The 21,020-nt window shown below is 46.9% G+C and overlaps 1 protein-coding gene across 18 annotated transcripts in view; it reads left to right on the forward strand.

Moving 5' to 3' along the window:
* Positions 1-16,661, forward strand: part of STK33 (serine/threonine kinase 33) — a 145,085-nt gene extending 128,424 nt beyond the window's left edge. For 11 of the 18 annotated variants that reach the window (XM_070425351.1, XM_070425365.1, XM_070425358.1 and 8 more), the window contains one exon: positions 7,708-8,680. In XM_070425351.1, coding sequence (XP_070281452.1) covers positions 7,708-7,920 — 213 coding nt within the window. In that variant the 3' untranslated portion in view covers positions 7,921-8,680. Of the gene's footprint in view, positions 1-7,707; positions 8,681-12,811; positions 12,918-16,532 lie in introns of those variants that run through there. The other 7 variants (XM_070425367.1, XM_070425368.1, XM_070425366.1 and 4 more) reach the window with 4 other exon arrangements.
* The last annotated feature ends 4,359 nt before the right edge of the window (positions 16,662-21,020 follow it).

Raw genomic sequence — 21,020 nt, forward strand, 5'->3', positions numbered from 1 at the left:
TATCAACAGAAATAATAGAAGCCAGGAGACAATGGAATGACTTCATTAAAATGCTAAAAACAAAACAATAAAACCTGCCAACTTGGAATTTTTCATTTAGTGATAATTGCCTTCAAAAATAAAGATAAAATAAAAAATGTTTTCAGGTATGTCAAAAATGAAGGAATTTGTTAACAGCATTTTTTACTATGAGATACTAAAAGAGAGATTTCAAGGTAAAAGAAAATGATCCCAGATGGAAGTACTGAACTGCAGGAACATATGAAAGGTATTGGCAAGAGTACATATGTAGATAAATATAGAATAATGTTGACTTTTACACAATAACAATAGCTCTGGCTGGTGTTTTCAGTGGTTAGAGCGCCGGCCCAGGTACCACAGGGTCGCAGATTTGATTCCCAGTCAAGGGCACATACCTGGGTTGCAGGTTCAATCCCTAGCCCCATTTGGAGCCTATGCAGGAGGCAATGGATTGATGTGTCTCTCTCGCATCGATCTCTCTCTCTCTCTCCCCCACCACCCCCTACCTTCCTTCCACTCTCAATGGAAAAAATATCCTGGGGTGAGGATTAACAACAACAACAAAAACAATAGCAATCATAATAACTTTCGTTTCAATAAGCTGGAAAAAGAATAGCAAATAAGTACTCTCCCAACAAAGCTACAAGGAAAGAATGATTTCAAAAGGAGAATATTGTGAATGACTTAATGTCTGCATATTGGAATATTTATATGAAATGGTCAAATTCCTTTTTAAAACATTAAAACAGATACAAATATAAAAAATCTAAATAGTTCTATATTTATTTTTAAAATTGAATCTATAATTAAGAATATTCCATAAATGAAAACTCTAGTCCCAAATTATTTTACTGGTTAATTCTTCCAAATATTTAAAGAAGAAAGAAGAAAAAGCTTGTTACACAAACTCTTGAGAGTATTTCTCAACACATTTAAAAGGCAAAACATGAATCTTTGACATTATTACATTAATACCAAAACATGACAGGGGTATTATAAGAAAATACAATTATTAGTCAATATCTCTCAAAAATATAGATGCTAAAGTCCCAAATACAATATTGCAAACTGAATCCAGAAATAAATAACAAAGGTAATGCATCATGATCAAGTGTACAGAATATTCCAGGAGTGCATGCTTGGATTAACAGCCAAAAATCAAACAATATGATTCATCATATGAAAGGGTAAAGGGGCAAAGTCATATAATTTTTTTCATTGATTTTGAAAAAAGCATTTGATAAAATTCAACAATCAAACATGAGGAAAACACTCAGCAGAGTAGGAGCAGATGGGAACTTATTTTTACATATTAAGATATATTTACCCCCCCCCCCCCCCAAAAAAAGACTTCTAAAGCTAGTATTATTTTTAATGGTTTAATGTTGAACACTTTCCCACTGAAGATAAGAGAAAGGCAAAGATGTTCTTTTTAAATTTCTTTTAAACAAGCTAGAGGTCTTAGCCAATGCACAAAGGGAAATAAAAGAAATAAAATTATGTAGATTGAAAAGGAAGAATAAAACTATCTCTATTTTTAGATGACATAGAAAATCTTGAGGTATCTACAAAAAATGAACTAAATAGGTTGCAGGATGGAAGATCTGTATACAAAAATCAATTGTATTGTTATATACTAGAATGACATTGGAAAACCAAAATTTAAAATACCATTTAAAATATTATTGCAAAACATAAAATTCTTTACTGATAAATCTAACAAAATATGTGTAAGATATTTATATTAAAACTGCAGCATATTGCTGAATGAGATGGAAGAATATTGAAATATATGGAGAGATATACCATGTCCATGAGTTGGAAGATCTGATACTATTAAAATGTTTATTCTCCCCAAATTGTAGCTTTAAAGCAATTCTGAATTGAAATCTAGGGCTTTTGCTTTTCTGTTAGAAATAAATTACAGGATTATTCTAAAATGTATTTGGAAATACATAAGACCTAGAACACCCAATAGAACCTGAAAACAACAAAGTTGGAGAACTTATATGACCTGACTTCAACATTTATTGTATAGCTACAGTAATCCATACAGTGTGGTATTGGTGTAAGAATAGACAAATAAATAGAGCAAGCAATAAAACAAAATCGAGAGTCTAGAAATTGATCCACACTTATGTAGTTAATTGATTATTGACAGAGATTTGAAAGGCATTCAGTGAGGAAAGGGTAGTTTTCAATAAATGGTACTGGAATAGTAGGATATTTATATGGAAAAATTAATAATTTGACACCCTCAGCTTACACTGTACACAAAAGTTAATTTGAAATAGGTAATAAACCTAAATCCAAAAGTTAAACTGTAAACCTCCTAAGAGAATATCATCCATTCAGAGAGTAGTCAGATACTTAGAACAGAGAAAGCACTTTTAAAAATGAACTTCATAAAAAGTAAACACATTTGTTCATCTAAAAGATTTTAAGAAAAGGAATAGGCAAGACACAGACAGGGTGGAAGTATTTGCAAAAAGTATATCTGACAAAGGACTTGTATCCAGAATATGGAAACAATTCCTACAACTCGATAATAAGGCAACCCAACTGTAAAATAGGCATAAAACCTGAACGGACACTTCAGATAGGGAGATATACAAATAGTCCATAAGCATATGAAAAATGTACAAGATCATTAGTCATCAAGAAAATGCAAATGATATCAGGAAAAGCCACAATAATATAACACTACACTCTATAGAATTTAAACTTAAATTGTCAAATTTAAAAAGACTGGAAAGTCCAAATTTTAGCAAATATTGGAGCAACTGGAACTTTTCTGTCTTGCTGGTAGGAATGCAAAATGGTATAGTTCCTTTGGAATACAGTTGGGCAATTATTTATAACTAGAATCCCGGTGCACAAAAATTTGTGCACTGGCAGGGGGTGGTCCCTCAGCCCAACCTGTGCCCTCTCATAGTCTGAGACCCCTGGGGAGATAACTACCTGCTGGCTTAGGCCCGCTCCCCTGGTGGCAGATGGCACGCCCAATCCCGCGGTGTCTGCCCGGTCTCCCCCGGTTGCAGATGGCAGGCCTGGATCCCGAGCTGGGTCAGGTGGCCGCTCAGATAGTGTTGCCGCCTGCCCCGCCCGCCCTGCCTACCCCGCCCCACACACCACAGGCCCAGATCCCGTGCTGGGGCGGGCAGAGGCTCGGGATTGCGCTGCTGCCCGCCCTGGGCCGCACATGGCAGGCCAGGATCTCGCGCTGGGGCAGCCAGAGGCTAGGAATTGTGCTGCCACCAGCCCCAGGCAGGGCGGTGCAGTGGGATTTGCCTGCAGTATGCAAATTAGCCGCCATCTTTGTTGGCAGTTAATTTGCATATCGTGCTGATTAGCCAATGGGAGGCATAGCGAAGGTACGGTCAATTACCATGTTTGTCTATTATTAAATAGGAAGTTAAGCATTTACTCACCATTAACCCAGCAATCCCAAACGTAAGTTTGAAAAGGATTTTTAGAATATGTTTGTAGCAGCTTTATATATAAACAGCCCCAAACTGGAAACAACCCAAATATCCATTAATAGAAGAACGGATAAACAAATTGTGATATATCCATATAATAAAATATTAATTGTCAATAAAAATACTAATTCATGGATGAATCTCAAAAACATGATATACTACCATGGGAATCTATAATTATCTTAATAAAATTATTAATTAAAAACGTGAAGCTAAAGAAGTCAGATGCAAAAGAGTACATGCTGTATGTTATTTCATTTATATGAAGTTTTAGAAAAGACATAGTAATTTTTGTTGAGAAATATCAGAACACTTGTAGCCCTGGGATGGAAGGGAGTTGACTAGGACGTGGCACTCAGAAACTTTCTGGGAAGTTTTTCTACTTCTTGATTGGCATGCTGGTTCTACATTGTTAAAACTCATAAAACTGTACACTTGAAATGTGTACATTCTACTATGTGTAAATTCTACTTTAATAAGAAAAGAGAGATGTTTACATCTCTCTCTAATTTGCAAGTTAGATTTTATTTTCATTACCTACATGTAAGACCCAGCTCTTTATGTGGGAAGCCTTATATTAGAAATCTATATATTTGGAAGTCAATTTCTCTTCTTCCCTTCTCTCCTTTGTTTTCCCCCCTTCCTTCTTCCTTCTGAAAACCATAGGAGTGTAAGAGAAAGTGGGTGACCATTGCAAGCAAAGGTGTAACTGAACACTTGTATCAGAATGTTCTGTCACTTGGACCTTGTGCAGGCCTATAATTTGAATGTGTGACTCTAGAAATGGTTGCTATGGTGATAAACCACTTTACTTAAATAGCATATATTTTACTCAAAATTCAGAGAAATGGTAACCGTTTCTGGTAATCACGCACTGGTATTAGCTTTCAGGGATGTGCCTAGAGCTTACACGTTTCACATCCATTATCATCAGATGAGTTCATCAGGTTAAAGTTATGCCAGTGAGTAATGAACTATGTATACTTAGCCCAGTTTTCTTGTTACATATCTCCCCTTGACACATGCTGCCCCCTTTTCAAGATGAGTAATGTGAGCTGGAGAAATCAGGCCCAGGGTGCTGAATTTCTAAAAGATGGAATGGAAGGGAACCTTGTAAGGTTATCTTTTCCCTCATTCTGCTTCTGGTAGGACTGACTGTTCTTACAGTCCTGAATGGTTAGACTGTCAAGGTGAGGAACAATAGAAATGCCCCTTAGGGCAGCCCCCCGTGTAATCCTCCCACTGCAGCGCTCAGAGATGCTGTCCAGCTCATGCTGAAATCCTCCCCCTTCTTCATTTTATAGATTGTGATTATATAGATCCTCCAGTTCTTTATATTTTTAGACTGAAGGACTCTCTTTTAAAGAATCCTCCACCTGTTAATCATATTAGTAGCCTGTCTGTAAACTTTCTTGGTCTCTCTATTCTGTTCAAGCTGGTTGCAGCGTTTCAGGTGTGAATTCTTCACAATTTTACATAAGGACAGAAGGATTATTTTTTATTTGATTTCGAAGATGCTTTCTGATGACAGCCAGGTTTTCTTGGCCACTGTGCAGTACCTTCGGAGAATGGTCTATACTGATATTTAGATCCTCTTTCTTGGATTGATAATGATGGCCAACAGCCTCATAATGATCACTTAGAGTCTTTCTCCTGAAACTAAATATTGAAGTTCCTCTCCCATCTTTCTCCCCTTTGTACAGTCTTATGGGAGCACATCGCCTTCTGTTTGCCGTTCATGACCTGCAAGATCTTAGCAACTCCTGTATACAGCCTTGGCAGTTTCACGTTTCATTTCTCTATTACTCATAAAGCTTTTAGATCGTATCAGTGACAACATAGATCTCTGAGGAATTCCGTCGAGTATGAGAAAAGAAAAAGAGAAACCTAAAATTTAGATATCTATAATCTAAAACCTGTATCCCTGAAAAATTAAGACTTGTTCGTGTTTCTAGAGAAAAGACTGGAAGCTAGAATTCGCCTTGGCTATTTATGTTCCAAGGAGATGAGAGGCTTGGCTCCTGGTGAAGGAAGTTTAAGCTCTGCCTGAAGGGCCGTGTGAGGGCCAGCCTGCGTCCATGTTTTGTTGGCATCAGAGAACAGTTTCATTGAGGGGAAATTTAAGAGGGGAAACTCAGTGTTTAGGAAAGCTCTTAGGATTCTGCTTCCTAAACTTAATGCCACTGCAAATTAGCAAAGAGAAATGGCAAAGTATGCACACATATAATATTTGACAGGATGCACCCATATACACAGAAGCTTGTAAGCATTTACATTTGCATAAAGATAACTAGATTTGCACTGATGTAACCAGGAAGCAAAGAAACACGCATTGTGTATGTTTCTGTGCAGCCAGTTTTAGGCCGACTTAGGAGCTCAATTAAAATATGGTTGACATGTTAGTTTTAACATGCACTAAATACCAGACGGAAAACAAATAAGAAAACAGGCACTCATATGGTGCTGGTTAAGAGCATTAGTTTAATGACTCAAGTACATTAATTAACAAATGGAAGCGTAAAGAATAGGAATAGGAATGCATTCAAAAGAAACGGACTGAGTCTCTCTTCCTGTTCTCTATTGGTTGTGGCTGACAGGCTGACAAAAATTTCCTCAATGACTTGGATGGTCACTCAAGCGGTGGAAATGTCAAAAGAGAGAGGGTTACACTTAGATTCACCTTTTAATAGGATTTGTATGTCAAGTGAATTAAATTTTTATGAATTGAAATTTCCAGGATAGGTTTCATGTCTTCGGGACCAGGACTGTACTAGACAAAGCTACTTACCTTCAACCAGATGCTAGAACATCTGGGTGTTTCCTCTCAGCCTATTGCCGAGAGCAGAGGAGTTTTCAGTGAGAGGAGGGATACAACCTATAGGACTGAAGGCTAATGCACTTTAAGTATTTCCTATTTCTTTAAAGACTTCACAGAGAAGCAGCCCAGAAATTTTCTTGGAGAAAAAACATCTATGAAGAAAAGGACCTGTTTACATTTCCAAATTTATACAAATTAATTTTCCCATGAACAGGAGTTAGCAGGCAGTGTTGCAGAGTCACACATGAGTAGTGCTCTGAAGAGGCACAGGTTTGAGGGCTCTGCAATGAGCAAATACCAGGTACATTTTCTCTTTCCTAAAATGCAGGCACCAAAGATTGTTAATGACCCATAGCTTCGCTGCAGCCCTGGGAGACCATTTACTCACTGGCAAGTGCTCCCAGTGTGTATAGAACATGGTCACTTGAGTCACAGGAGCCTGATCAGAGAAACACCAGGTTTATTTGTTTTGTGTGACGTGTAATCTGTGCTTTGAAAATTGCTAGCCTGATTATTAACTCGTGTGTCTGCTAACTTTCAGTTAACCAGAGAACTAAACTTAGGCCCTTCCCCGGATCATTCTGTGTGTACGAGAGCCTGCTGTATCGTAGCCCGTGTCTCGTCACCATCCTGCTGTGTAGGCCCCCTGAGACATTCTCTGCTCCTTTAGAACTCTGTGCCTGCTCCATTTAATTAGAAGTGACCACTTTAAAAATGGGTCTAAGGTCAAAATAGACTCTGCTTCCCTCCTGACAAGACTAGAGGCCGTTTTCTCTAAGGTGGGGTGAGGTGACCTGAGAAGGTACAATTGCCTCTTAAAACCGGTTCTACTTGTTTCATGCTTTGAAGCTATGATGTACTTTCCTGGCCACCACCTCATTCATTCTCATAATAAACCCATGTAGTAAGTGTGAAAATGAGGCATCAAGGCTCCAAGAGGTCTGTCTACCGGCGGTGTGATGGGTTGGAGGCCAGTACCTGGAATCAATGCCGAGGATGAGCGGGGCCTAGGCAGCAGCATTATCCCCAGGTTGGAAAGAGCAGTCACGATGGGCTTGCCGGGTACCCACACAAATGCCACAGCTGGCCCAGTACAGCCGTCCAAGCGGACTTCCCTGTGCAAAGGTTCCCAGATACTTTCATGTCGTGTGGCAGAGGATCTGAAACTGCACCTTGAGTTTGCGCTACACCAAACACTAAACAATTCCGCTTTCTTGAAGGTGCTAACGGAGCTTTCTCTGGCAATTTCACAATGTGTTTAGTTCCTGTGTCACGTCTGGTCAGTGTTCAGCTTGCAAGTCCGGGACAGTTCTGTAGTTCCTTGCTTCTTTGAATTGATGAATGTTGCTTTGTGTCTGAAAATTAACCCAGGCCTTTTATTTCTAGCCCACTGCTCATAAAAAGAAATTTCCGGTGAAAAGTAAGAAGGAAAATGCGGACAGCTCGGACATGGGCAATTCAAATTCCACCCCTTACAGACCCCCTCCAGCTGGAGTCAAGGGAGAACTAGAGAAATCCTCTGTGCCTTCAAACCAAGGAGCAACAACCAAATACTCTACGAAGCCCATTGCCCTGCCTAGAACCAAAAAGAAACCCTAAGGCTCCCTCCAACGCTGAACAGTACAAAGACAGAGCTGCTCTTTCTAGTGCTAAAATGAGGAGATAGGAGGTGAAAAGGACAGCTCTCTGTGATCGTTTAGCCTTGAGCCCTGCAGTGTGTGTGCACCAGTTTAGAATCCAAGCCAGTTACCTCCAAGCAGGTGGTGGTGAAGGACAGCCGCCAGCAGGCTTGAGGGCGGGGCTGGGGCTGAAATCAACGGCAAGGTGTTTTCCAGGTTTGTTTAGAGGAGCAGATGCCCTCAGAGCAAGGCTGTGGGCATACTTGCTCAGTTTCACTTCACATTCTTAGGTTTCAGCGCAGTTATCTACAGGGAAAATGAGAACCAAGTGTGGTAACGGAGGTCCCTAACGGTTACGTGCACTTTGCACTAGAAGACTTTGTTAGGAAATTACTAATAAACTCACCAAAGGCATCACAGCAGAAGTGCTCCGGCCATTCACGTGTGTTCTTGTGATCGTAGGTTGCTATAGATTGTATAAGACAACTTAATTTAAATGTAGAAAAATAGGAGATTTTGTAACTGCTTGCCATTAACTTGCTGCTAAATTCCCAATGTATTGATTGAATCAATAAAAAAACAGATGTTACCCGTGTACATTAATTTTTATGTTAAGAAGTGAATATCTTAAGGTCCCCTAAACCCCTATGCAAATTATGAGCTTGGCCCGCTGCTGCAAGGGGAGGTACACATCTTTGGGGAAAGTCATGAGACTGGATACAGGGGGAAATACATCATTATTCTTTGTATCATGGGTTTCTTTTTCCACCTGGGCAGATAATTTTGCCATTTTAGGTCAAACTGAGTGAGTGGGTGCCTCACTTGGCCTTCCAAATAAATTCTAAAGAAACAATTTGCATTGGCTTTTACCTTTATAAAGCAGTAACCTAGTTTCCTTCCATTCCCCCTCCCCAGTAGGATTGTTATTTAGGCCTCCAGAATGACCCATATCTGGCCAGCTGAGCATGTACTAGTTGCATATAAATCCACTCGGTGGCTAAAGGTAGTAGACGTGCTTCTTGCCATTAATTTAGAAAATGCTTTTGTGCTTCTGAATGAGCCAAAGATAACCCTGACCTCTGTTGCCCTTGGCTGAGTAGTTCTGCCACTGTTTTCCTAGTGCCTTGATGTGCTTGCCCTGGGGGCATCTGACAGCTTGAGCTTTATCTAGTCTAAATGGTCTAGACTTAAAACTGGAGTTGTCATAGCTTCTTCAAGGTCTTTCTCCCTTACCGATGGTTACTTTGAGTCCTGTCAGGAGCCCATAGCCATCTCTTGAGCGTTGAGCCTTCTCTCCAGGTTGAGTGAGCCAGTCTTTGAGGAGCATGGCTGCCTCCCTGCCGAGAAGCCGGCCTCCGTAGGTGGTTTCCCTTCCCTTCCAGTGCTCCTGTTGGCAGGGGGGTTGCTGGCTGCTGGCCTCCTTGCAGAAAAGGCACCCGAGACAGCAGCTTTGATTCTGTCCCTCCAGTGGGCTTACAAATGGAACATCCCCTGTTTGCAAAATGCTCTTAACTTTTATAGCATGACACAGTCTTTTGTGTCACGGAGCAGGATATTCTGTTGTTAAATTGAGTGCTATCCAAATTTCTATCCACATTTCTCTTTGGTCTTAAATGAGGGATTCCACTCAGTAAGCTTGAGCAGAGGTCCAAACTGAGCATGAAGTGAAAGATGAAGTCATTTTATACCCAATTAGTGTGTCTGTACCCTTTCCCACCCCAGCACCAGGCCAGGCCAGCCGTCCTTCTACCAGAAAGAGGCGTTCGTTTAGCTCTCCCCTGTCTAGGCCTTCATTATATTTATGTAGACTCCTTGTGATAGAAACTTAGCTCGCTTTTTCTAAAGGGAATTTTTATATTATTTTTATTTATTTACTTGCGTGGAACATACCTGGGCCAGGCCATGTCTGAGCTTTAGTCCCCCAGCTATTGTACCTCTTTAATATCTGGGGATGTATTGCTTTGCTTTCTTCATCTGCTTTCCTGGCTGTGAAAAAATAGTTCTGTTTCAGATTGGTTTCGATGACCGCATGGCAACTCTAAGGCATTGACAGCAGTCACTCTGACATCTGTGCCCTCAGCATGGAGGGCTGGGCTTTGCCATGACCCAGAGGGACACTCTCTCTAGGACAGCATAGCACAGCACAGCATGGGTGTTATTTCCAAGGAATGCAAATGCTGATCAACATCTGACTTAAAAATTACAGACAAGTCAAGGCAAGAGGCCCATGATAAAGGAGATGCATGCGGGGGAGGCGTTCAGTGACAACAGAAGATGATATCAGAGAAGGGCTTACATCAAAGAAGACAGGAAAACGGGGTGGGTGGGGTGAAAAGAAAACAGAGTGTGTGCAATTAATGAGAACACTGATTGGATGACAGCACATGGCTTTGCCCAGCCCGGAAGCAGGAGCCGGAGGAGGGGAGCACGGTTCCTGGTGATGGAACTGGCCCCTCCGTGCCCGGCACAGGAGCACACCCGGAGGAAGACGGGCCGGAGAACAGAGACCCAGGGAAACGGGCGCTGAGAAAGGCCGTGGTTTTAAGAGTTGGCCATGGAAGAGCCCTTACATGTTGAAGAGTGTTATGTGGTTTTGAGAGGAAGGAAGGAGAAAAAATAGCAAACATGTTGTGCTTGTCACTGAAATGCTTTGTTTAAATAATTCAATAATTTGATTTGTCTCCAAAATATAAGTTCCAGGTTAGACAAATCAAAAGCAGCAAGCCTTGAAAATGAAGCTTTTTAAATCCTGGCCCTACTGTTGGAACGGAGAATAAAGGCTTTGTTCAAACATGCATTCCCAGCTGTAGGCCCGGCTCTGAGATCCGCCAGGAAAGTCATGTCCTCACGGCTGCACTTGGCTGGAGACCGAGGAGCCGCGGCCTCTGGGAAGTGACCCTGGGCTGGATATTGTCCATCTGCCTCCGCAGAGCTACTCTGCCCTGCTCTGTCCCCGCCGCCCAGAGGGGCTGATCGTAGGGCCTCCAGCAACAGGCTCCCTCGGCCGCTGGGTTTGTTGGGATTTGGTCAGTGGGGGACAGCAACAGGGGACCTGAGGGCTGAGAGTCGGGTCCAGTCGTTGGTTCCCCCGGCACCTTTGTGCTCAGCTGTCAGAACTCACTGCATTTTCCTTCTGTCTCCCAGTTGTGTCCCCTGCCCCTTTAGACCAAGACCAGGGTTATAACCTTGGGGTGCTGTGTCTGTCCCTGTGGGTTTCCCTAACCTCTCAGTACCTTTATAAATAGCCTCTTGGTTAAACTTTCAACCAGCCCATTTGAGTGTACCATCTGTCTCCCCCTGGGACCCGGAGTGATCCAGACCCTTTGCTCATCAGTTCAGCATTGCTCTTGACCTGGCCACTTTGGTTGGTGGTTGCCAGTCTCGTCCCAGATACCAGCAAAGAGCCTGAATGAGTTCTTCCTGAAATAAACTGATGCGCCCAGTGGTCACTAGGGGCTGAGGGAGGGGGTGTTTGGGCAGATGGTCTTGGGGTTGGTGCCTAGATGGAGCAAAATGAGTCTAACACTGCCCAACTGGGTCTGAAATTGTAGACCCAGGAGGCTTGTATTTAGGTCTTGAATTCCGACCATGGCTTTTGGAGCCTAAAGAAAGCAGCACTTGTAACAGCCAAGAGGGCCCACGGGCCAGGCTGGGAGCCGCGCTGCTGGCTCCTGGCCAGGACTTGGGGGTGTGACAGAGGCTTCCAGGGGACTTGGCACCAGGAAGCAGGGGTGTCTCCAGGGCTGTGCGTTCGTTTCATCTCTACAAGCGCTAAAACCAGCTTACAAAGCATTTAAAGTAAAATTTTCACTCTTCAAAGGTCTCGCCATAGTTCAGTTTTACTCTTCAGGATCCTGTATTTCTCTGAGTGAGCTGCCTTAGAATTGGTTTTGATTTCTGTTCGGTACATTGTTATCACTTAATTCTCATTGGCGAGCCAATTTTCTTTGCCTTTGTTCTTCAAAGGAAGGCCGTATTCAGGGTCTGTCTTGCATTTTTGCAGCTGCCTCCTTCCTCAATTGCTAGTATAATTAACTCAACTCTGCTGCCTCGCTGTCAGGTCTCCACATTTCCCTAACTTATCTGGAGCAGTTCTCAGCAGGAGTGGTGGGGATTCCCACTGCTGCCCCACTGGCCGCGCTTCAAGCAGCAGCACACGCCTGACAGTGGGGCTTTGGGAAGATTAATAGGGCCATTGCAGGGTCACCACTGGCCATCTCAGAGGCTGCCCTCTCAGTTGCCTGGTGCCATCCCAGGCGTCTTAGGTGGACCCAGTGAACACAGGGTGGAGACCCCAGAGGACCTCCTCTCTGAAACACTCCATGGTTCCCGGCCTGGTCCTGCGGACAGGGCCACCGGATGCCATGCAGATCCCCCCGCCCCCGGTACAGACTTCTCCCAACTGGATTCTACAGCATCTTCAGATCATACCTGCCCTTGGCATGGATACAGGGTTACATAAACCTTTCTGCCTTTGGGCGTCTGAGACACAATCTTTGACCCTCTCATCCTGTCAGGCTCTGCAGATGCGCCTGACACCAAGCTGTTGTTCAGGAAAGACTTGCCTCATCAGCACAGAAGGTTGTTTCCATCGCAGGGGCAACTGCAAGTTCCCAGGAGTCAGCATCTCCAGTGTGACCCTGGGGCAAGGCAGCAGTATTGTCGGGTCCAGGCATTGGATCACATTGAGTTTTCTAGGCATTGAAGTCCCCTTGTAGGCTGGACTTTGAACTGTATTAGTTGAAGGGATCTCTGTCTTTTAGCTAACACCCCTCTCAGGGTCATGATGTAATCATTGCAGCAGCATTGACGGAGCACTTCCTATGTGCCAGATTCTAAACATGTTACGTGCATCCTTTCGGTCCTTACAGCAACCTGTGAAATTGGTGCTATCACGTCTACAGAGGAATAAATTCAGGCACAGCGAGGTTAAAGAACCTTGTCCCAGGTCACACCGCTAAGAAGAAGCAGGACCAAAATCGGAACCCAGCCAGCCAGCTTGTGTGTCACTTGCTCTGCATGCCTCTCAAGGCTTTCGGAGTTGAGGCCTGAGACGGCTCTCAGGTCTGACCTTGGAGTCCCAGAAGGCCAAGTGGCTCAGGGGCACCTCCGTCTCCCAGCAAAACCCTCGAGTGGCCATTCTGGCAAGTCGAGGGCTTGAGGTTTCAGAACAGAGTAGGATTATTTAACGTGTTGTCAAATTTGAGCAAGACCCAGCCACACCATACGAGGGAGAGCTGCCTTCTGAAGGACTTGGCGTGATAAAAAGAAATTTCAGATGCCTTCACCGGTCAGGAGTGGCCCTCAGAAGTCTTTCAAGACGTTTTTACCCAAGAGCAGAGACTCCATTGCCTCCGCGGGTCTGGGCAGCTCTGTGTGTGCAGACATGGTAGATGGATGCTTACCGGGAGCAAAGTGCCGTAATTCCCATCACAGGGCAGTTGGGGGCTAAGAATCACTATGCTGTTTCGATTCCCCATCATTCTTCATCAGGTGGCATGTGCAGCTGCACAGCTGAACTACAGAGTCCAGAAGCCACCGCCTCAGCATTGCCTCCCTCGCCGGCCGCTCTCCTCTACCTCCGGCTTACTGCTGTAATGCTTGGCGGAGTGATGTTGGGTTTGTACTGACACACCCCGGGGCAGGGAGCTCAGGCTGTTTCTGAGGGCCGGGCCGTTCTGTGAGGCAGGACAGGGAAACTTCTGCTCTGGAACGACCAAGCACGTCGCAGCGTTCCTGCCCGCTGCTGCTCTCAGTCTGCTGTCTGCTCCCTGGTTTTAGGAGAGGAGAGGGAGTTCTGTGCAGGATTCTCGCAGCTGTTTTGAACTTTGGAAGAAAGGGCTTCTCGTGGGAAAGCGCCCAAAGCCCACTGATGTGGTTTTCCCTCCAGAAGGGATTGTTCACAAGTTGCCTTTCCTCCCATCAGTGTAGAACGGAGCCAGGAGACCTCATTCATTCAGCCACTGAAGTTTCATACCAGCGTCTGCTCACTAGTGTTTTTATACCAGTTTCTGACCACGACGCATCATTAGGTCCCCTGCCCCCCATAGGAGATCTCAGCAGGATGTCTTGCCTGCAGTACAACTGCTTGCCTGGAGGGAACCACAGCCTGGCTGCTGCCTTAGTCCCCCTTTTCCTCCTGGGTGACCCGCCCCACGCTGCGGCACCAGCACGAAGGCCCAGGAGCTGCATTAAGTAGAATTGGATTGAGAGACTTAGTCATTTACTCAAGAAATATTTAGGGACCATCTACCATGTGCCACGCATGAGAGAGGCACTGGACATAAAATGATGTGAAACGCAGTCCAGGTCATGGCCCTTAAGAAGCTTGCATCTTGGGGGTCAGGGAGGCCGACCATCAGGATCTATACAGATATGTTTATGATTTGAACTAGGAAGGAGAGAAATAGAGGGCTAGCATAGAGAGTAACAGGGTAGGGGCCTCCTTGGACAGCCTGTCTGAGGAAGCTTGGAGGCTAAAGGGAAGATGCTTCAGGCAGAGGGAGCCGGGAAAGTGCTTGGGGATTCCAGGACTCGGTCCAGAGACCAGGATGACAGGGGAGGGCGAGGCAGGGTCCAGGCCTGCAGGGCCTTGGGGGCCACCGAAAGGAACGCATTTATTCTAAACAGGTTTTCAGCTGGGGAAGGAAAGCTGACTAAAGGATCACCCTGTCTCCTACAAACAACTCCACGAAGAGCAAATGGAGCAGCAGGGAGCTTGGCTAGAGGACCCCGAGTAGGTGGTGGCAGAGATGATGGAGAGAAGTAGGTGGATCTGAAATACATTTGGAGATAGAATTGATAGGATCCATCGAAGGACTAGATGTGAAGGGTGAAGAAGAGGGGCCGAAGACCAAGAAGTGACTTGTGGCTTCAGTAACCTGACTGGTGGTGGTTCCACTCCCTGAGGAAAACCAGGCCGGGGGTTGGCAGTGGAACAAAGAGCTGGCCTGGTCACCTGAAGCTGAGATGCTGCTAGACCTGGAAGTGGGGTGGCTGCTTGAGGTGGGTTTAAGGGCTGGAGTGGATCAAGGTAGATGGAGAGAAGGGAAAAGCAGCTGAGGGGGGGGGGGGGCGGTGTTAAGAGAGCCCCCGAATGAGTAGTGAGTGGTACCCAAGGGCTTCTGCACGCTGGGCAGGGCTCAGAGAACCCAGGGCCCCAAGGCACCACCTATCACCACCTTGTCTCCCTCCCTCAAGGACTGAGCAGTGACTGAGCTTTGGCAGGAATAAGGATGAGGATGGAGGGCAACATGAAATACCACTTGGAGAAGTATTGTGAGGGATGTGGCCAAAGCACCTTGCAGGCTGATTAATAGAGTCTCAGTAGGGACAGTTAGCAAGCCCTCAACAGCTACATCCGAATTCCACGGTTTCTGTATCAGAAGTAAATCAGGCAACAGCGGACCAGGTTCTTTCCCGAACCCAAGTGCGCAGAGTCATGAACTCTCTGCACTCTTCCTTCAGCCCAGCCTCCCCCGGGGCAGGGACCCACCCACAGCCTTTGATGGTCCCCCTGGGGTGGGGGCTCCCTACTGCCCAAGGCAGATGAATTCTACTCTGAAAACACACAGAAAAGCCTTCATATGAACTGGCACCTGCTCCTCACTGGTCCCTCTGGAACCATTGAAATTCTAGTCCTTCTGCCACATAATGGCCCCTCGGGGAGGCAAGGCGACCCCACAGCCCTGGCGCCTCCTCCAGTCTAAACATCCCCCTTCTCTTGGCCTCGCCTCAGGTGGCAGGTGCCTGGCCCTTCATTCTAGGTCATGTGGGTCTTTCTCCAAAATGAGCCCAGGCCTCCAATGTGGCCTGCCACCCCCAGTCCTCTGGACACGGGCCCCCATCGGTGGAGCCATCATGTTCCTGTTAGCAAATCCTGTTAGCAAGGATTGGTGGGCAGTCTGGTCTGAGTTTGCTAGGACAGGCTTTCATGGCGATGCCTCCCTGGGGCACATTTATTTTCCTATCATGTCCTTGTGGCGGACTCTCAGTGACCGTAAAAGAGGCCTCTCCCAGTGTGATGCCTGCGGGGGTGACGGAGAGCATGTCCACGTGCTGGGTGGGGGCGGAGGCACAGAGCCTGCGAACACCGGGGAGACAGACCCATTTTCCTGTGTCTGTCTGGCTAATTATCCACTGAGATGCAGAGCAGGGAGGGGCGCACACGGAATTGCAGCCTGCTAGCCAGAGGAGGCATTAGTGGCTTAGCAGCTGCTGGAATGGCAGCAAGAAGCAGGAGAGGCTTGGCAGCCCGGGACCGGACCTGTCCTGGGTCCTCCAAACAGGACAAGCAGGAGACGGCCACTGTGTCTGTGTCACCAAATGTCCCCAAGCCTCCTGGGCCACAGGGGAACGTTAACCTCTGTGCCTAAAGTGAGTGCCTCTGAGCCGCCCCCACGGGGCCCGCAGGAGCCTGAGTCTCTTCCAGAGGATTCCGCCTCAGCGTCTCCGAACTCCCAGGGGTGTCTCTCCCTGGTCACGAGCTGCTCTTTGCCTGGAGGCAGAGACTCAGATGTGACCCTTGAAATCAGAGCATAGCTTCTAACATCCTGGCCCCTCATTCTTATGTTCTGGCTTCTGCTTCCCCAGCTTCTGTGCAGCTCCTGGGGATCCCAGCAAGATGTGATGAGAGCCAGGCCCGAATCCTGGGTCCCACCCAGACAGGATGTGACAGGTGGCCCAGGCCTTGGGTCCTAGCACACCCCTTGCTGGGGGTGTCCCTCCATGTACCCCCCAATGTGGATTCAGCCATGTGAGGTGGGTGTTCATGGGTGCTGAGGGAGTGCTGAGTGCGTGTGATGTAGGATGTGGGGTGGGGTGGGGTGGGGTCTGAGGGGAGGCGGGTCATGTGCACAGAGGAAGTGACAGAGGGACATGGGTGGGAGATGTCTCTCTCAGGCCTTCCCTGCCCCCACTCCGGGTCTCAGAGTCCCCAGTAACCCTGACACTCAGCAGGTCTGCTTCCTGTCTGGGCCCCAAAGCAAGGAATTTGCAGATTATTTTCAAATGTCAAGAAAGTGATGCAAAGAGCATATCTGCCCAGGATGGACCGCTCTGGCCACAATCATACCTAAAGGTTTTGGATGACAAAATTGTTCAAAACACAGAGCACATAAAAGAAATAATAACAGGCATCTTTGGAGGTGCAAAGGGTAAGATGTAGTCTAACCCGTCACTGAACAGCAAGCCCCCTGAAAGGGGTGCTCTGTGCTCGGTGCCCACGGGACCAGAGCCAAGCAGGGTGTCCAGCTGAAGTGGGGGATGCTGGGTACCGGGAGCTGCACAGTCTCTCCAGACTGTGGGATGAACCTTCTGGATCCTACGTGGGGCCAAGGAAGACACAGGCTCTATGACCTACTCACACCTCCAGCGGCTCCTCACTCAACAGCGGTTCCATCCCCATGCTCTAGGGGGCAGCAGCAGGAGCCTCGGCCACCATGAGAGGGAGAGCCAGGCAGGAGGCCCAGCTGACTTGAATTTCTGGATCCCCTTTATCAATCATGTAGGGGCCCCCACCACTGCCTTTGGGGGTTAAGAGTTTGAAAATGAGGTGAGCTTTAATTGGACAGTGTTTAGAGGGGATCTGTTTGGGACCCAAGTGAAGACTGAGGCGTCTGCAGTGCTCCTACCTAGACAGCAGGGCAACGGCATCAAACCAAGGACATGGGGGCATTTAACCGTCATTCCTGGTTAGCAGGGACGCCGTCTCTAGCTTCCAGGTATTGCTTTGGCTGTGACATGGCCGAAGGAAAAGGAGGATTTTACAAAGTGCCAAGGGGCACAGTCAGGTTATTCATTACCTGTGTTGATGAATGGACCAACTTACACTGGTTATAGGACACCGAGGAGGAGAGAACGGATACTGGGAAACAGCCCCAGAGTCGGCCAAGAGGAGCTTTTCCCACCTGGGCAGAGTGTTGGGAACGTGAAGGACAGGACGTCAGGCGCCAACACGTGCACATAAAACTCAATACACTTCCTGTTCCCTCCTGCCCAGCGCCCAGGTTCCTGAGACTCAGCCACGGTCTCAGCGCCCTTCCCCTGCTGGGTATTGCTCAGCGATGCCCGGGCTGCAACCACAACGCTGACCCCCTCATTTCCCTGCGGCCTTTCTGGAACATTCTGTGGGTGGCTGGCTTGGGAAAGAAGGAGGGGAGGAAGCAAGGAAGTCTGGAAATGTCCGTGGCCCGAGTGCCCAGGGAGAAGGCTGCATTCTCCAAGCTGAGTTTCCCTCCAAGGCTCACCGATCTTCCACTTTCCAGGGAAAAAGAATTTAAAAATAAGTTGCAGACAACTCGATGCTGGCAGCATGTCTGAGCTGCATACTTATATTAAAGAATAGAAGCTTAAACATACTATAAAACTATTCTCTGTGAACTTGAAAATCATCCAGTGGTTCCATTATTCTCACTTGGATGGTGCTTTGCTGGTTATTTAAGTAACACACATTCTAGTTCATCAGCAATGCGTGTCTGCCTGTCAGCAGTGGGGGAGGGAGTGGCGAGCAGTGTACACCTCGATCCCTCGGAGGTAGCATCGGATGCAAAGGTTTCACACTTGAACCCACAGGAATGCCCACCTTCGTGCCAGGTCATATCCTGGTTACCTTGTTGTTGCAAATATGTGTCACTACACAGTGTAGGGTTAACCGGCAGGCAACTGAATCAGTAATGATAAAGCTAAATTAATAGGGGTCTGTGGTTAAAAAGCAAAAATAGCAGCTAATGAAAACCACAAGCACTCAGGCCACCGTTCTTGAAACCCTGCAAGTGTGCATTCGGGTGGGAGCTCAGCCACCCCGTGCCACCAGCCTTCTCAGGAGGGCTCCATGTCAGAATCCTCCGCAGACCCTGGGAACATAAATGGATTTAGTTTGTGCTACCTGATGGGAAAGTGTTTTGTTAAAATTCCTGCTGGGAAGGAAAACATACTGGCTTGCAAAACATCCCTTAATGGGCCATTGGGCTAGAAGGTGAGATGGTAACAAGCCTGAATCCAGGAGAGATGGGTGGGGGAGGAGTGTCCATCGCTCTGGAGATAGACTCAGGAAGGGTCAAAACCCTCCATTTGCAATGTGACCTCTCTCTGTCATCATCCCCATTATGGACTGAATTGTGTCCCCCCAAATTCATATGTTGAGTCCCCAATCCCTAATGTGACTACATTTGGAGAGAGGGCCTTGGGGGAGGTAATTAAGTGAGATGAGGTCATAAGGGTGGGGCCCAGATCCAATGGGATTAGTGCCCTTTGAAGAAGAGACACCAGATCTCTCTCTCTCCTCTCCCCCACCCCCATGTGTGAGGACACTATGTGAAGGTTGCTGTCTGCAAGCCAAGAAGAGAGTTCTCACCAGAAACCAACCCTGCTGGACCTTGATCTTGGACTTCCCAGCCTCCGGAACTATGAGGAAACAACTTCCTGTTGTTTGAGTTACATGGTCCGTGCTATTTCATTTGACAACTGGCTCTGACTAATTCGATCTAACTCTCCCTATCTCCCTTCCTCCCAACTGACGCAGCACCTGAGTGCAAGGGGCAATAAGTAGATTTTACACTGTTATTTGGTGGCTGTCGAGTTGTACTGTTTGCCCCATAACAAGCCACCCTGTACAGATGGACACACGCTGTTTGTGACTTTGTGCTGGGACAGGTAGCTATGTGACGGATCCTTTACGCACCGCACGTTCCTGTGGTTAGCTCCTTTCCATAAATTCCTGATGTGGAATGGAAGGTGAAAGGGCATGCGCACTTCATGTCCTGATCTGGATGCCTGGCATCGCGGGTGGCAGGGACCTCCCTGGGGTCATGGTCAGTCTGACCCGGAGATGAGTGGGAAGCAACCGTGAAGCAGGGAATCAAAACCAGGTCCCTGGAGCTCCTGGAGGGCATCGGCCCAGCTCCCACCCAAGGGGAGGCAGGGCTTTGGAACTGGAAGGGTTAATTAAAGAAGGATTGAGAAATCTATGAACATGAGAAATGACTGACAGGTGCTAATTTCCTCTTTAGTATTCACAGTGGCTTTCTGTTAATTAAGGAGAGCGGTAGCCCAGGGGAGGGGCAGTGAGCAGGCTTCTGGCACCGGCAGGCTGGGCAGGCTGCCCATTCAGGGCGGGGGGCGGGAGGGAGGCAGCCAGGGCAGAGCCTGACCTTGACGGTGCAGTGCAGGCTGGGAGCAAGCCAGGAGCAGCCCGGCCCTCAGGGAGCCTCCTTGGGTGAGAGGCCTTGAGCACAGGGCAGGCAGCGGCATTTTAGGTTTGTTCTATTTGAATGTAGGTGGCGGCTGACCCTTGTGGGACTGGGACACAGGACACTTGGGTGAGGGCTTGGCGTCTCTCATTCCCCAGAGAGTCCTTTCCAAAGGCTTGTTCACGCATTCTTCCCCGTGGCTGTTGGAGACAAGGAAGCTGCACCAGCTCTGCACACGGGCCTGCTTGTTTGGGTGTGGTGCATGGGAAGATCCTGGTCTCGGTTCTTGGGCTGCAGGGGGTACAGTTACAAGGTGGAGCCCACCCCCAGGCACCTCCCTCTGGTTCCTCTTCATCACAGTCTCACCACTCTCCTCTCAACTTCCATCCCAATGAAGCCAGGGCTGAACTAGAACTCTGGGCTGGGTCACACTGGACAGCTGGGGACACCTAGAGATGGCTTGGTGCATCTGTGTGTGTGTGTGTGTGTGTGTGAAATGTGCCTGTGTAATGATGAGTGTGTGACTATTACCTTATGTACATGTGCATTGTATACTAGTATATGATTGTGCATGTGCAAATATCTGTTTGAATCCTGATTGTACCACTTTCAAGCTATGTGTGTTTAACTAAACATCTCCTTAACTAATGTTTTTATCTGTAAAATGGGAATAATAATAGTGCTCACTTCACAGGATTGCTGTGAAGATTACACGAATATGCGTAACACACTGAGAACATTTAGCCTGGAACCCCCTTCCCTTCTCTACTATTGTTTGCTTGGTGAACTCCTACTCATCCTTCAAAACCCACATGAAGGTCAGACCGCATCAGGGCCATGTAATTGTGCAAGAATATCCATTCTTGGAGCCCTGGGCTCAAGGGAAGAACCT

Source organism: Myotis yumanensis, unplaced genomic scaffold, assembly GCF_028538775.1.
Source record: "Myotis yumanensis isolate MYYU_CA2020_CCGP unplaced genomic scaffold, mMyoYum1.0.hap1 SCAF_10, whole genome shotgun sequence".
Lineage (NCBI taxonomy): Eukaryota > Metazoa > Chordata > Mammalia > Chiroptera > Vespertilionidae > Myotis > Myotis yumanensis.